Below are 17118 nucleotides of genomic sequence, written 5' to 3'. Positions count from 1 at the left end.
TAATAACACTACTCTACTCACATGGATGTCTAGAATACCAAACAAGATACAAGAAAGAGTCATATCAGGGTAATAATACGGGTACCACAGCAACAACGGGGTAGTGTTTTACTGATTTTGTAAATTAACTGGAATATTATGAAGGTAGTGATCAATGTACTTTAACTTTTAATCTTTCACATAATTCTCAGAGTTTCACATAATTGTCAATAAACATTTACTGAAAGTAAATTAGCTATTGCTCACTGTAGTGGGACAGGGGGTTGTCAATGTGGGAGCAATGGGTAAACCACCTTCTTCAATGAGATGGCATGTCAAAGGAGGCCTGATGATTTGGAATCAGGTAAACGTCTACTCCCTATTTCTTTCCATTCCACTATCTACTGTAGACCTTGAGGGAGAACACCAGTGCTTGTCATGCTCCAAGTAAGAACCGCCCCCCCCCAATAGGTTAGAGACTGCAAAGGATGTGTTAACTCATTCTGTCTACTCTGAATAGTTCCATCCCCCTAAAACTTCCACTTTCAACTGTTCTTTTAAAGATTTTTCTTAAAGATTATTTATTTATTTGTTATTTATTTATGAGAGAGCGAGAAAGAGAGAGAGGGAGAGTACAGAGGGAGTGTAAGAGGGAGAAGCAAACTCCCCACTGAGCAGAGAGCCTAACATTGGGCTCCATCCCTTGAACCTGAGATCATGACCTGGGCCAAAGGCAGATGCTTAACTGACTGAGGCACACAGGCGCCCAGTTAATCAAGGTCAAAGACATTCAAAACTGTATCATGCTTGATATCTTTTTTTCATGTTCCCTTTTATTCTAACTCATAGACTATAATATCTGTCCTTCAGCTGCTTCTTATTCACCAACCTAAGAAAAGTGGCACTGATCACTACTCATTGCCCAACTGGAATTCCATGGTCCATCAAATAATGAGTCATTCTCAATCACCCTCAATTCCATGGTTCTACTTTCTCTCCATTCCACTTATCTGATTAAATTCCAACTTAGTGAAGCGTAATTGTTTCTTTGTTCTGTCCTCCACTGAAGCTGCTTAGTGCAATTAAAGAAAACCTCTCAGTATGCCACTGTCTGTTGCTGATCTTGTGTCATACTTCTTCCTCCAAAATAAAAACAATTAGATAAGATTATCCCCCCAAAAAGATAAGATTATCCCCTTCTTACCATCGCTAATCTTTATACACATACTTTTATTCCCACTTATCAATGTGTCCCTTGCTTCTACCTAAGACCATTTCTTTCACACTTTTGGATCTTTCCATGAACTTTACTTCAGAAATCACATCTCTACTCTCCCCAAACACTGGCTTCTCAAACGCTACTGGAGTGTTCTCATTTGTTTATAAACATCATCTAGTATCACCCTTCTTAATAATTTCTTTGGCTAAAAGTCCCATCCTGTTACCAACTTATTTCTCTGCTCTCTTTACAATGAATCTTTTCAAAAGAACTACTTCTGGTCCTTGTCCTTATTTCCTCAAATCCCATTACATGTTCCAATTGTATTTCTGTACCTCTTCTCCATTGAACCCAATCTTGTCATGGACACATGAGAGCTTAACATTATTGCCTCTAAAGATTGCTTTTCTATCATACTTGTACTTGGTGTCTCAAGAGGATTTGCCATCATTAATTTTTTCAACTACCAAAAAAAAAAAAAACCCATATTTTTAGATTTCTATGTCACTTCAATCTTCTGATTTTCCTTCTCCTTCCACTGCCACTTTCCCCCAGATAAGTGTGATAACTTTTCATTCTCTTCCTCATGCTAACCTCCAAATCTTGGAGCCAAAGACTTAATCCTTTACATTAGTTCATGGTACGTTCATTCTCCATCAGTACCCACTTCTTAGATGATTTGAGATGTCTGCAATGACTCCTAAATCCACATGTCTAGCCCTGGCTTCTCACTTGAGTACCAGGTTCATACACTGAATTGACAACCTGTCATCTAGGGACTCTGGACACATGAAAGGATTACAAAATTAGCTCTCTCCACTTAGTTATCATACTCAAACGTTTATAAAATGATCACACCTTTTGTACTATGAGGAGTGTCTCTATCTTAGCATCACACCTGTGTGTCATTGAGCTTCAAATATCCTTTTCCATGTTATGTTATAAACTGTATCTTCTGCTATATACCTCAGTTTGTGCTTAGAATAGGAAAATAGACACCCTTTATATATTTACCCATAATCCATCCAAAGATTATTCATAGATATATAAAACTCTGCATACATTTAATGTATATAATTTGTTGTATTTGGGCATACACACACTTCAATAAAACTGGTAAACTATTAATGGAAAAACTAGCATGTAACCTGTCCTGGAGATTTAGCAGGTAAAACAATTAAGTTTCTGATCTCCTGAAACTTCTTCTGATCTCCTTATATTTGAGTGAGGAAGACTTTATTGTCTATACCAAATGTGCGTGTGTGTGTACATGTGTACATAGAGGTGTTAGGTGTGTGTGTGTGTGTGTGTGTGTGTGTGTGTGTGATTGACATGGGTATGAGTAGTGTTTTGAAGAATGGTAAAGCAAGTGATAAAATAGGGAATGGTGGTATCAGAGAAGAGCTTTCTGTGGAAATAACATTTGAGCAAGGCTTGAATAAAGATAAGATCATCTGAATGTCTGTAGAAGAGCATTCCAGGTATACTTAGAGTAAATATAATGGCCCTGAGGCAAGATCCTCCCTGGTTTGTTAAAGGAATAGTAAGGAGACAACATATATGTGGACTGATTGAGCAAATGAAAGAATGAAAAGAATTCCAATCAGGAAGGTGTTTGGGAAGGAGTGACTGATCAAATAAGCCTGGTAGTTCACAAGTAGGCTTTGGACTTTACTTTTCCCTATCACCTGCAATAGCCCTCCAACCCCAACTCCAGAATGCAAGCTGCGTGAAGGAATGCACAAGATCGATTTTTTGGCTACTACCAGTACCAAGGACACTTGTATTCTCCATAACACAAGTCTACTAAATATTTGTTGAATTAATCAATTAATTAATGCACCGAGAGCCATATTCTAGTAGAAATGAGTAAGGATCACATTTTAAATGGAATTCTGAAGTTTGGAGGCAGGATCTCATCAATCTTATACCATCTAACTCCATGTTATGCTCAATGGAGTCTCAGGACCATGAAATAATTTTTGTACTTCTCTAAAAGCCTAAGTTACTCTCTGGGGTATAAGTGGTTCACTGGGGAGAAAATAGTTCAATTATCTCAGTGAAAAGTAAATGCATGTTTTAATTTTAGATTAGCACATTTCAAGCTTTAGATTTTTAGTGTTTCGTGGAGACTAAATCTCAAGAGGATCATCACAGACTTAATAAGATTGACTGCTTCATATTCAGAAGCAGCATTTTCTACTCTTTGTTGAATTAATTAACCATATCTCAATTCTGTCATAGCTGGATCTCTTATACCACTTCCATTTTCATCAAAGCTATAAATTTCACATTGTAAGACAGAAAACTTGTATTTCTCCAAAAAGCAAAGAAACAAAACTAAACTAATAACCACTACTGGTGAATATTAAGGACAAAGGTAAGATGATTTAATTGATCTCAAGTTGTTCAGGTATAGAAAGTTTCCGAGAGGACTCAAAAAGCATAAAGTAATTAAAGATCTCAATTAGGATATGTCTGAAACACTAAATTTAATGTTCCCAACTAAACTAATTTGGATTTTGTCTTTAGACGACAGGGATTTAGGATCACCAATAGCAAATGAGAATTTTATAGAATATTCAGCATATACAGACACATACATACATGAATGTATATATACATGTATATCCATGTGTATATATACATATGTGTCTGTGTGCAAAACAGGGAAATTTAGTTAACTTTTGTAGCAAGAATGCCATAATATAATGCAAGCATGTTTAAAAAAATAATGCAAGTATGTGTAAATATGCATAAAGTAGAGCTTTACAAAATTTTAAAATTGGTTATTTTACGGGGTAGGGTTTTAGCTGACTTTAAAGATAGATCAGTTACTACTACAGTAATCTAGGTGAAAGATAATGTTGGCTTGGGTCTTGGTAGGAATGAAGGTGGTAGGACGTAGTTGATACAGATATTTTGAAGGTAGAGCCAACATAATTATCTATTGGCTATATAGATTGGCTATATAGTGTGTGAGAAAGAGAAGAGATCAATTTCTTCAATATTTATCTATTTATTTAATTTCATCTGGGCAAATGAAAGTATAGAGTTGTCATTAACTTGAGATAAGGAATGCTATGTTTAGCCAAATTAGGGGAAGGCATGAGGAATTCAGCTTTGGGTCATACTGCATTGTTATTTGATATTAATATGGAGATGTGAGTAAGCAGTTGAATTATAAGTCTGGAATTTAGAAAAGAGGTCAGGGCTGGATATATAAATTCAGGAGTTTTAGGTATATAGATGGTAATCAAATTTACAAAATTGAATAATTACCAAGGTAGGGGGTAAATAGGAAAGGGGGAGAGATTAAGGACTGAGCTACTACAACCTTAAGAGTCAGAGAGAAGAGGAGGAGTAAACAGAGACTGAGAAGGAGCAACCCCCATGGTAGGAAGAATACTCAAGAGTCTGGTGTCCTGGAAGATAAGAGAAGAAAATCTTTCAAGGAGTAGTAAGAAATCAACTCTGTCAAATGTTATTGAGAGATCAAAAAAGATGAGGAATGAGCATTGACCACGGGATTTGGCAATGTAAAGATTCCTGATGTCTTAGACAAGAGATTCTGTAGAGTGATAGGGTGCAAGCCTGATCAGAGTGGGCTTGAGAGAAAACAGGAAAAGCAGAACTGCATACAGCAAGGATATTCAATTGTATTGTACATTTAATTGCCAAGATGAATGCAAGGAATTGGATCATAGGAGGTGAAGGCAGTAAGACCAAGGGAGGAGGAGAGAAAAGTTGGGAAGTAAGGTAGGATATGGACAAATAGGATTGATCATCAAAGACTTCACAGCCACACACACACACACACACACACACACACACACACACACACACACACACACACACACATTAATTTTAAATAAAATGGGTTACTGAGTTTACTTAAGGAATTTCTTTTCACCTCCACAAGAAAATAAAGAACTTTAATATGCATTCCTCAGGGCATTCTTAGAACTATTCTTACTTATAGCAGAGAATAAACTATTTTATTTTCCTGGTTTCTTTTTTCTTTGTGTAATTTATTCCCTTGGTTTCTTTCTTATCCTAGCAAATGAATCATCCATTCTGAGACAAAGATATGAGCAACTATACAACAGTGACTGAATTTATTCTCATGGGATTCAGGGATCATCCAGAACTACAGTGCCTGCTTCTTACAGTGTTTCTAGTCATCTATACGATCACTGTGTTTAGAAATCTTGGCATGATCCTATTGATCAAGATTGACTCACATCTCCACACTCCAATGTACTTTATCCTCAGGAATTTGTCCCTTGTTGATTTCTGTTATTCTTCTGTCATTGCCCCTAATATGCTAGTGAATTTCTGGGTGAAGAACCCAGTCATTTCATTTAATGAATGTGCCACTCAATTCTTTTTTGGTTCCTTTGCTGGCATTGAGGGCTTCCTGTTGACCGTGATGGCCTATGACTGTTATGTAGCCATTTTCAAGACTCTTCTTTACACGGTTACTATGTCCCCCGATCTTAATGTTCTTCTGGTGTTGGCCACATATCTTGCGGGCTTTCTGAATGCTGCCATTCACACTGGCTTCACCTTTCAGTTGTCTTTCTGACGCTCAAATGTCATCAACCACTTTTTTGTGACACTCCACCCCTCCTGAAACTCTCTTGTTCTGATACACGTGTCAATGAAGTTGTAATTTTTGCTTATGCCAGTTTTAATGAACTGAGCTTCCTCCTGATTATTCTCATTTCTTATCTGTACATCCTTGTTGCCATCTTGAGGATCCATTCTGCCGAAGGGAGGCACAAGGCCTTCTCCACCTGCGCTTCCCCCTCGATGGTCGTCATTATCTTCTTTGGCACAATTCTATTCATGTATCTGCACCCCAGCTCCAGCTACTCAATGGACCAAGACAAAGTGGTATCTGTGTTTTATACAGTGGTTATCCCCATGTTAAATCCTCTCATCTATAGTCTGAGAAACAAGGAGGTCAAAGCTTCCTTAGGTAAAATTTTTTTAAAACAACCTCTTTTTACTTCTGTACTTAGAATCAGCAAAGTATGGGATTTTAAACTCTGAGGGAACATAGAAATGACCAAATCCACCTCTATTCACCCTGGATCCATTTCACTGTGGCATGAGTTTTGTTATTGTTGTTGTTGTTTTAGATAGTGGAGTTGGACCAAATGTCTCAGCATCCTGGGGAATATGGTGACTCTGTATAAATCCCACTAATTCCACAGAACCTATATGCTTGAAAATAATCAAATATCACATTTCAACTCCCTGTTCAGAGGCATAAAACACAGTATAAAAGTAGATGATATAGAGAAAGACTGACTAGCAAGAGGGATGACTCCATCTTTTCCCCCATTTGATGGCTCAATGATTGAAAGGTGGTATATGTAAAATGCCAGAGGACAGGTAATAAGGAATAGGCTGACCCAGAACTTGTCCAGAGGACCAATATAGGGCTTAACATAAGAAGCAGTGCTTCTTATCCTCAGTGAACCAGAAAAAAAAATCAGAATTTAATCCTGACAGAAGTGCTGAAGTTAAACATTTCTTTTTTTAAAAAGATTTATTTATTTATTTTTAGAGAAGGAGAGAGAGAGAGCACATGAGCAGGAGGGGCAGAGGGAGAAGGAGAGAGAATCTCAAGCAGACTCCACGCTGAGCATGGAGCCGGCATGGGGCTCGATCTCATCACTCTGAGATCATGACTTGAGTTGAAAGCAAGAGTCGGACACTTAACCCACTGCGCTACCCAGGTGCCCCCCAAGGTCAAGCATTTCTAACCTGGACAAGTAATCTGGATCACTGAGGGAATAATGGGAACAAACTATAAGGCCAATATAAGTGGAAATCACAGAACAAGAACACCAAGGATCTGTAGAGCAGAGGTTTCTGAACTTAGAAAAGAGGTACTCCTTATGATTCCTGCAGATAAAGTGTCATGTTGTTTGATCTCTGAATGAGTAAGCAGTTTAAGCTTAAAGAGCTAGGGCAAGATAGATAGGCTTTGCCTAGTGCCTTAGCAAATAACCATGTGTATCTATTTTACCACTGGCAGCAAGTTCATTGGGATTTGTTTAAAGCTTTCAGTTGGTTTGACTGGTATTTTCTTAATTGGGACATCTTCCCAGTAGGACTGGATTTTCTTTATAGTGACCACTGACATGTAAGCAGAAAGTCTTTTAAACTATACTAAAAGTCTTTTTAAAGTATACTAAGTATGACCCTAGTATATCATTTTGCCATGGAAAGACTATCATCATAATAGAAAAGTAGCCACTTAAAAGAGACTAAGAAATAATTTTGCTTTCATTACAATTAGAATTTTTGATAAGAAATTGAATCCAAATCTTATCATTTTATCTCCCTTTATTCTTCATTTCAGACATTGCATATCAAAAACACACTTTTTCTTGCTTATTCAGTGATCTCTTCTTATCTTATCATTCTTTTTCTGGAGATCTTTTCATATTTCAAGACACAGCACAAATATTATCTCCTTTATGATTGCCTTGACCCTCTGTCATTCTTCCCAAGGTAGACACACATGCCCATTCCTGTGATTCTATAGATATTGCAGCTCTAATCAGGCTCTTGGTTAGAGAAACAAATCATAAAAATACAGTGTAATATACACAGACTAGGGGCGCCTGGGTGGCTTAGTCAGTTAAGTGGTTGACTCTTGGTTTCGGCTCAGGTTGTGATCTCAGGATCATAGGATCAAGCCCCACATAGGGTTCTAGGCTCAGTGGGGAGTCTGCTCGAGGATTCTCTCTCTCTCTCTCTCTCCCTTTGCCCTCCTTCTGTTTGCTCTTGTTCTCAAATAAGTAAATAAATCTTAAAAAAAGAACGTACACAGACTAAGAGGTCCTTAAGAAGAGAAGCCTCTTTATATCAACTTGCACATCCCCACGTCTTTATAAGCAGATCATCAGTAAAAGTTTTAAAATTAAGAAAGAAATCATTCCAGCTGAGGGCACAGGGTGATGGAAGACAAAATGTTGCTTCTGGCATCTGGAACTAGAAGTCCTCAAGAACCACTATTTCAGAAAGTCCTTGTTAGAAAAGAAAAGTTCTCCGGTGGCTGGTTGGATGGTCTGTTGGATAGTGTTTTATTCTTTTTGAGACAAGTTGTCCTGTCTTCTTTGAAATTAAATCTTTCATATTACATAAAGCAAATGTGATTTCAATATAGCAATAGAATATTCAGGACTTTTTCAATGAAGGAACACAAAGCTAATTCAAACTAACACAGGCCTGGAGTTCTCAGTGCCACGAGGTGTCTGCCTCTTTTTCTTTGTCTCCTTCTGTATCTCTGTCTTGTGTTTCCTCTCTCATACTATGAGTTTACTTATTGTCTTCCACAGACTTTTCACATGGTGGCCTCAATTTTACATAATTTTAGGACAATTGCATTACAGACAAGCTGCATCTCTTTAGAAAGGACAGCGTTGCCTGAAATGGCTCAGATATTCATCATGTGTAGGCTAGTGGGGTATGTATGTGTTTGTGTATGTGTGTGTGTTGGCAGTAGGGGTGGAGTCACGAAATATCAGAAGAAATCTTGCTTTATAATAGCTATGCACTCCACTGTACGTTTACTCAGTAAAATTAATTTCCTTGCCTACTCACTGCTCATTTACAGACTCCTAGTTTAGGCGCTGGTGCTTTATGCTGTTTACACCTCAACAGGAATGTTAAAATCAGTGTTAACTTTATTAGTAGATGGGTTAGATATTTTTCCACGTGATGCAATTTGTGGATTCCTACATATTTTCAACCCTGCCTATCACAGCACATAGAATTCTGCTTATAGAAAAATACAAGGAAGTGCAGTGTTTTTAAAAGCACACTGGGTTGTGATGTTGAACAATATAATTATATTGAAAGTGATTGATTTGGGCTTAATGAAATGATCAGGGTCCCTCAACTAATAGTATTAAAGTCACTACATTTTGGCTTAGTTAGCCTGCTGACTGCCTACTTATTCTAATATATTTAAAAACAAATCCCAGAAGTCAGAAACTTCTTAGTATGTTTGTGGTAGTTACACACAAATGTTTGGATTAGACTAGCAGCCAGGCTCTCTTTATGCGGTACAGGATCAGGAAAAAAATCAGGCCACAAGGCAGTACAGAAACATGACTTTTAGGCTAAAACTTGTAAAACGTAACTCTTGTTCCTTTGGTTTTTCTATAGTTCCTAGACTTGAGAGTTTCATGTGTTTCCCCCTTTCTGCTTTTGTCAGATTGCCTAACATATAAACATCATCTTTCTTTATTATACTGAGCATTCAGTATATTACAATGATTCTCTAAGAATATGCAATTTGTGATGATAGGATTTTGAAAAGTAAATGGTCCCAGCAGGCTGGGTAAAAACTTTTTGGGCCCCTATTGCATAGAGAAAGCCCAGAAGTAATTGCCTTGACAATGCCTATTCACTACTGAGAATTCTTCATTTAACTACTTTTCCTCCTTCTTCTCCCTTTTTCATCCCCCACACCCTTTTTCCTCCCAGGCTTCAGTGACAATAGAAATAAAGATAAGAGAAGAACTAATAGATAAGCCAGATAGCTTTCTGGGTTCTACCCTTGATGTAACTGTTTAGAAAATTTCTAGTGAAGAATGGGTTTGAGGAAAACTTTAGCTCTCAGTGCGTAAACTTTCTGCTCTGCATGTTAATTTATAGCATATAATCTATAGTTTAAAAAAGCCCTTATAACATTGTATCCCAGAATTAATAATAAATAATTTGACCTGCTGGATTCTGAAGAAAACAAAATCTATCATAAGTATATTTATGAAGATAAATTTACTCCCCAGAAAATGTAGAAATTTTAAATGTAAAGCTCAATGCAGTCTGACCAATGTGTACAGCCAGGTGGTCCTAATTCCAGTTTTCAAGGCTTCTGTGTAACTGGGGAGAGGGTGTGGGAATAGAGCAAGTAGAAATTGCCACCCTTCTTAGCAGGATTCCCTGCCATTTTTCTGGAATAAACATTCCTTTGGTTAATTCCCAGAGTTCTGAAAAATAGTTGCCTTAGATACCTTTTGCCAGAGTTTTAGTTTCTTTTATGGAGGAGCAGGTTTGGGGAGGTTATTACTCTACCATTCAGGAAGTTGATCCCCCCCCACCATGTTTCTCAGATTCATTTACATGAATGAATAGGATGTTCACTTTTATTTCTGTGTAGTGTTCCATTATATGGATATACCACTATCCGTTTATCTATGCATCTGCTAATATACATTTGAGTTTCTTTGAGGGCATCTGTCTTCTTTTGTATACATACTTAGAGTAGAATTGCTGGTCATAGATTTGTAAGAAGATATAACTGTCTATAAAATTTTATAAGAAATAACCAGCATTCTAAAGTAGTTAAAAATTATTTTACATTCCATTAAGTGGTATATTACTGAGTAAGGAAAGTGTTAAGGTATAGGCAGGGAGAGGTAGGGGGCCTCTGACTAGGCTCTGAAACTATTCCTGGCAGGCAAAAGCACTAAGCCAGAGTGAATAAGAGATAAGGGAATGGACCAGACCACCTGGCCCGAGATGTTAGAGATTACACTACAGTATAATCACAGAAGATGACTAGACCTTCTGGTCATTAGTAAAGAAGTAAGTCATTAAGGGGGTTATCAATAGTCCTTGGTCAAACCAAGATAGCAAGAATCTCAAGGCCACAAGCTCCCCGGTCAAGTTTTCAATAAAAGACCTGCCCTAGAAACCCTCAGTGGCAACCTATTCAGGACCCCTCTCACTCTAGAGAGCTTTTCCTTTCCTTTCTGCTCTCACCTTCACTTAATAAACTTTAATTTCACTTCTCCCTTTTGTGTCCCTGAGATTCATTCTTTGAAACCATGAGACAAGAACTCAGCAATCTTGTAACATTATGAGAGTTCTAGCTGCTTCCTTTTGTCACAATCAGTTCAATTCTTGCCGTGGAGGTTGGGTATGAAGTGTTATCCTGTTGTAGTTATAGTTTACATGTCTTTGACAATTATAGATATTGAAATATTTTCATGTGGTTTTGACCATTCACATATCTTCTTTTATTAAGTATCTGTTACATTTTGTTGTTGTTTCATTTTGATCAGTGAGTTATGGAGGATCTTTATGTATTCTGAATACAAGTCTTTGTCAGAATAACTCCATATGAATATTTTTTCTTTTTTTTAAAGATTTTTTTTTAAGATTTTATTTATTTGAGAGAGGGAATGAGAGAGAAAGAGCACATGAGAGAGGGAAGGGGCAGAGGGAGAAGCAGACTCCCCGCTGAGCAGGGAGCCCGATGAGTGACTCGTCCTGGGACTCCAGGATCATGACTTGAGCTGAAGGCAGTCGCTTAACCAACTGAGCCACCCAGGCGCCCCATGAATATTTTTTCTACTCTGTGGCTCACCTTTTCATTATCTCAACATCATTTTTGAAGAGTGCATGTTTTGAAATTTGATGACATAAAATTTATGTTTTGATTCACAATGATTTTTCTGTCCTTTCTAAGAAACCGTTGGTTACCTTAAAATTATGAAGACATTCTTTTATTTTTGTCCCTAAAGGACTTGTAGATTTAGTGTTTACATTTAGTCCTGTGATCCATACACATTAATATTGGAGTTTTGGAGTATGATGTTGTCGAGAGCAAAATGGAGTCTCTCGTGTCAAGCAGGAGACTGTGTCAGGCAATGATGCAAGCAGCTAAAGGTACTGGCTCTAGGAGATATCACCTGGACCAGCATCAGCTGACAGTCCAGAACTGATAAGGAGCAGAACCAGAAGAGGTCTGCACAGATCTGAAGCCAATTAAATTCCTTTAAAAAGGGGCAGGCTTTGGCAGCAGCTGTCAGACTCTTCAGACGTGACCCCTCTATGTCTCAGCACTTAAAAAAGGCAGCCACTGCCAAAGCTCTGCCCAACTGATCTCTGAACAGAACTGAGATCCTCCACTGCTTGACTTAAAATGGAGTTGGGAGGTTTCCACTGGGAGAGCCCTCACATCCTAACACTCTAGTCAACTGCAGACCCAACAAGAAGAGATGGACTTCACTATGGACCCGACCTTGCACATGGATACTACTCTACTATTACAGCCTGAGGAAGAGACAATGTCCTCAGCCTCAGCTCCCTCTATGCCCACCCCAGCAACAGCTCCACTAATGAAAAGTCATCACACTCTACTCCCAGTTTCCTCCAGTGGACTTTTAATTCTAACACCCTTCCCAATGTACCCCTTTTCTCCTTAAAAAGTGCTCCTCTCCTTTGTTCCTTGGACTTGCCTAAAATTTTGCCACAGTTTGTCCTGGATTGTAATTCTCTTTTATTCCCAAATAAACTCTTTTTTTTCCTTTCTTTTTTCTTTTCTTTTTCTTTTTTTTTTTTGCTGGTAAAATAACTGGCAGTGTCCATTTTTAAGGTTTACCCCACCATTTAGAGATCTAACAAAATCAGACTCCTCTCTTGTCTTGCACAGCCTGCACTTTGATTCCTTTGATTGTATTAACCTGGAACTATCAGTGCACTGGAAGATACAGACCAGCGAAAGCATCTCTAGATTCTTTTATTCTCTAACAGATGCAGTGCCAATGTTCAAATATTCTTTATTCTACTTTCAACCCTCCTCCCAAATCACCAGATTTATGAATCAGCAATTTTATGAATGATCAGAATGATCCTGGCTCTCAGACTCATTTTTGATTTTTAGCATGTTGATGAAGTTAACTCAATGGGGCAGATTTGTTCCAGTATAAATCTATGGTGTCAGCTCTTTAAAGGGTCCTCACCCCTGACCTATGCTTCTACTTCTTTTTATTGGTTATGTTACTGTTCTCCTTTGTACATTCTTTCTACTCCTCAAATCTCTCACTGACTCCACCTTTATTCCCCTCACTCTCATTAGATGACCTAACCGCAGTATTTATAGAGAAACACTGAAACCTTCTGATGAGAATTCTCTCATCCTTACTATACAAAAAAATACAAAACTTATATATTCATATTTTCTTTCTTCCATGGTAATTAAAGGTGATGGCTAAAGGTCTGTGCTAACGATCTCATGCACTCAATACCAAGCAGTGTACATAGGTATTAGGTGGAGATTTTGGCTTCAAAGGAGAATCTAGGATCTCAAGGTACCAAATTAAGGCTGTGCCCTTGAGGAACAAAGACTACTTTGATTAGTTACTCAGAATTATTTCTAAAATACTCTAGAGAATGTGCCTGAGAAATACATTATAAATATTTCCACCATGTTTTTACAAAATACAGTGAGTCAACTTTTACAGGTAGGTCATTTTCTATATTTCTTCACTAAGAATATGTTTGCTCTTTTGTATGAAGATGAATATCCCACCAATGTGGCCAAAACTAATTCCATCAACTGTACTTGATTTTTCTATTCATATGTTAATATTTTATAGCATCTCTAAAAAATGAATTATTATATGCAAGCCCTTCTGATGTATATGTGAAAACTAAGTAAAAATAGCTTTAGTCACAGCTTTTGAGGCACATTGATTTCCAGTCATACCTTATTTTCATAAAGCATTGAGATAGTGGCTCAGCTGAAAGCTAAGGCCACATTTAAACATCATCTGTGCTTTTCAAAACAAATATGTTCATATATGTGTTAGTTGCTCAAAAAATGGAAACAAAAATCTCCACATTCTTCTCCAGATAGTTGGATTCTTTATTTGCTGTTTAAAATATACTTTCTCAGAAGAACTTTCTCTGAATGTTTCTCTAAAAGCATCCTACCATCATTTTTCTTTATAGTGCTTGCTTCTAACTGATATCACATTCTATAGCTTTGTCTATTTGGTAATATCTGTTTCTTCTCCTACAACATATGATTCATGAGGATGGGGAATTTGTTCAATGCTATAAACCCAGAACTTAAAACAGAAAAAAAAATACTTTCAATGTACATGTACATGTATATGTAAATGAGTGAGTAAATTCACAAAGCAGAGAGAATGATTCTTCATTCAGTACCTTCTCAGTCATATATCAAGAGATAAATTTGCTAATTCAATGCCTTCTGAATAAAACTAAGACAGACCATTATGGGTTTCAGGTGAAAATTCTGTAACAATTATTTCTTTTTTATGTACCTGAAATATAGGGTATCAGATCTGGAGGGACCCTAGAAATCCAATTTCCTTTATTTTTCCATTTGAATGATGCCAATGACCCCCTGCTTTTCATATCTGCTTTTAATTCCTATACTTTTCTTTTTACAAAATTTGAAACAAATACCAAATATGGAGTTCTCCAAGAAGGCAAATATAAATGTGGTTTTATACACACACACACACACACACACACACAAGTGAGAGCAAGAGCAAGAACGAGAGAGAGATAAAGAGAAAGAGATTACAGAGAGATACAGGGCAAAAATATTCATGTAGACATTCTGAAATATTTGTTAAAAGAGAAGAGAAATTTCCTAGTAATATATCAATGAATAAATGATAAAATGGATGGAATAAATGCAGAATCTGGATCAGACAGGATTCCTCACTTTCTCTGCCACTCTCAGTTTTCAAGGAATAAGAAAATGTCTTCCCCAAACCACACTACAGTGACGGAATTCATTCTCTTGGGACTCACAGATGACCCAGTGCTAGAGAAGATCCTGTTTGGGGTGTTTCTGGTGATCTACCTAATCACAGTGGCAGGGAATCTGCGCATGATTGTGTTGATCAGGACCAATTCCCACCTCCAAGCGCCCATGTACTTCTTCCTGAACCACCTCTCCTTTGTAGACATTTGCTATTCCTCCACTATCACTCCCAATATGCTGTACAATTTCCTCTCAGGCCAAAAGACCATCTCCTATACTGGATGCTTCACACAGTGTCTTCTCTTCATTGCCCTGGTGATCACTGAGTTTTATATCCTTGCTTCAGTGGCACTGGATCGCTATGTAGCCATCTGTAGCCCTTTACATTACAGTACCAGAATGTCCAAGAACATTTGCTTCTCTCTAGTCACGGTCTCTTATGCTTGTGGTTACCTTAACGGACTCTCCCAGACACTGCTGACTTTTCACTTGTCCTTCTGCGGCTCCCTTGAAATCAATCATTTCTACTGTGCAGATCCTCCTCTTATACTGTTGGCCTGCTCTGACATCTATGTCAAGAAGATGGCGATGCTGGTAGTTGCTGGTTTGACTCTGTCAAGCTCTCTCTTCATCATTGTGCTATCCTACCTTTTCATTATTGCAGCCATCTTGAGGATCCGTTCTGCTGAAGGCAGGCGCAAAGCCTTTTCTACTTGTGGTTCCCACTTGACAATAGTCATCCTATTTTATGGAACCCTCTTTTGCATGTATTTAAGGAGTCCATCTGAGAAGTCTGTAGAGGAGTCCAAAATATTTGCAGTCTTTTATACCTTTTTGAGTCCAATGTTGAACCCGTTGATTTATAGTCTAAGAAACAAGGATGTGATCCATGCTATGCAGCAAATGATTAAGGGAAATCTCTTTCATAAAATTGAAATTTGGATCTCTGTTCATTTGAAATGACTAATTGTCTATGATAACATGGTGATTAGAAATAAATAACACAGGGGTGCTACCTGTGATAGAGTCCCTGTTCCAATTTCTTTTTGAGGATCATCATCATTTAGTCTGCAGGTCATTCCCTCTACTTATAATAGACTTTCTTTTTTTTGCTAAGCAAGAAGTTGCTTTCCCATTTCTAGCAATCAAAATGTTCTGATATCCAGATTTAGAATCCTAATTGAAAAATGTATTTGAGAATAATTATAAAAATACTTTATATTTTGTCTAAATAATTGTAATGCTTCCTTTTATTTTCTAGTTCTGAGAACGATGGTGGCTTCCAAGAACCAATATTTAAACTTAATCTTGGCAATTCTCTTAAACCAAATGGTTGATCTTTTTGTAGTCTTTCTTTATATTCTATTTATTTACTTCTATTTGTGATTTAATTTTTTCCATTGTATAACTCTTTGGGTGAAGGCCACCTCAGAGATTCTTTAGGGATAGGATACAACAAAAATTGATGTGCACAAAAATAACCATAATTGTCACTCAATTATAGTGAATGCTCACTTTTATATCACTATTATTAATTAATTAATTTATTTATTTATTTTTAGAGAGAAAGAGCATGAACTGGGGGAGGAGCAGAGGGAGAGAGAGAGAGAGAGAGAGTCTTAAGCAGGCTCCACACTTTCATGGAGCCCCATGTGCGGCTCAGTCCCAGGAGCCTGAGATCATGACCTGAGGCAAAAATCAAGAGTCAGGCACTTAACCGACTGAGCCACCCAGGTACCCCATCACTATGTATCTTAATCCTAATATATAAATCTGTGAGAAAATTATTTTCTCCTTTTATAACATTTGGAATCTTAGGCACAGAGAGATCAAATGACTTTCTACAGTCCTTCAGCTACTAAGTAGCAAGAAGGCAAATCCCTTGATTCCACATTCTGTCTTTCCAACTCAAATTCAGCATGCTACAGTGCTGGGGTGGAATGCTGGAGATAATGAAGGGATGAGGTTACTGCTCCACATGAAATCTTGGTGATTGTGATGAGGGTGTAATAGCTACTATGGAATTCCTCTGACGTTTCAGGTAAACATGATCGTTTGTGTGCAATCAAAGTAGAATTGTCTTACTGTTTCATGTAAAGCAGACAATTTTGATATATGGTAGGTATATTTAGACTGTGTTTTATGAATATATTTTCCAGATTGTAAAAGCACACATATTCATTATGAATAACTAGAAAATACAGATAAATGTAAAGAAATAACTTGTATCAGTAATGTCTTAACCAATGGACAATTTATGTTTATGTTTTTCCATATTTCTTCTCAGTGATTTTATATGCGTGTTTATTATGATAATTCATAAAACAAAATTGGAATCAAATGCCAAATACAAATTTGA

The 17118-nt window shown here is 37.3% G+C and overlaps 1 protein-coding gene and 1 pseudogene across 1 annotated transcript; both read left to right on the top strand.

The window, feature by feature from the left end:
- The first annotated feature begins 5288 nt into the window (after positions 1-5288).
- On the top strand, positions 5289-6256 carry LOC113913554 (annotated as a pseudogene).
- An 8497-nt stretch (positions 6257-14753) lies between these two features.
- Positions 14754-15722, top strand: LOC113913555 (olfactory receptor 5M10-like). Its single transcript, XM_027577862.1, has one exon. The coding sequence runs from the start codon at positions 14754-14756 to the stop codon at positions 15720-15722; it is 969 nt and encodes a 322-aa protein (XP_027433663.1).
- The last annotated feature ends 1396 nt before the right edge of the window (positions 15723-17118 follow it).

Source organism: Zalophus californianus, chromosome 11 (assembly GCF_009762305.2).
Source record: "Zalophus californianus isolate mZalCal1 chromosome 11, mZalCal1.pri.v2, whole genome shotgun sequence".
NCBI lineage: Eukaryota > Metazoa > Chordata > Mammalia > Carnivora > Otariidae > Zalophus > Zalophus californianus.
Note: the sequence above shows the minus strand (reverse complement) of the source record. Positions and strands in the feature narration are given on the sequence as shown.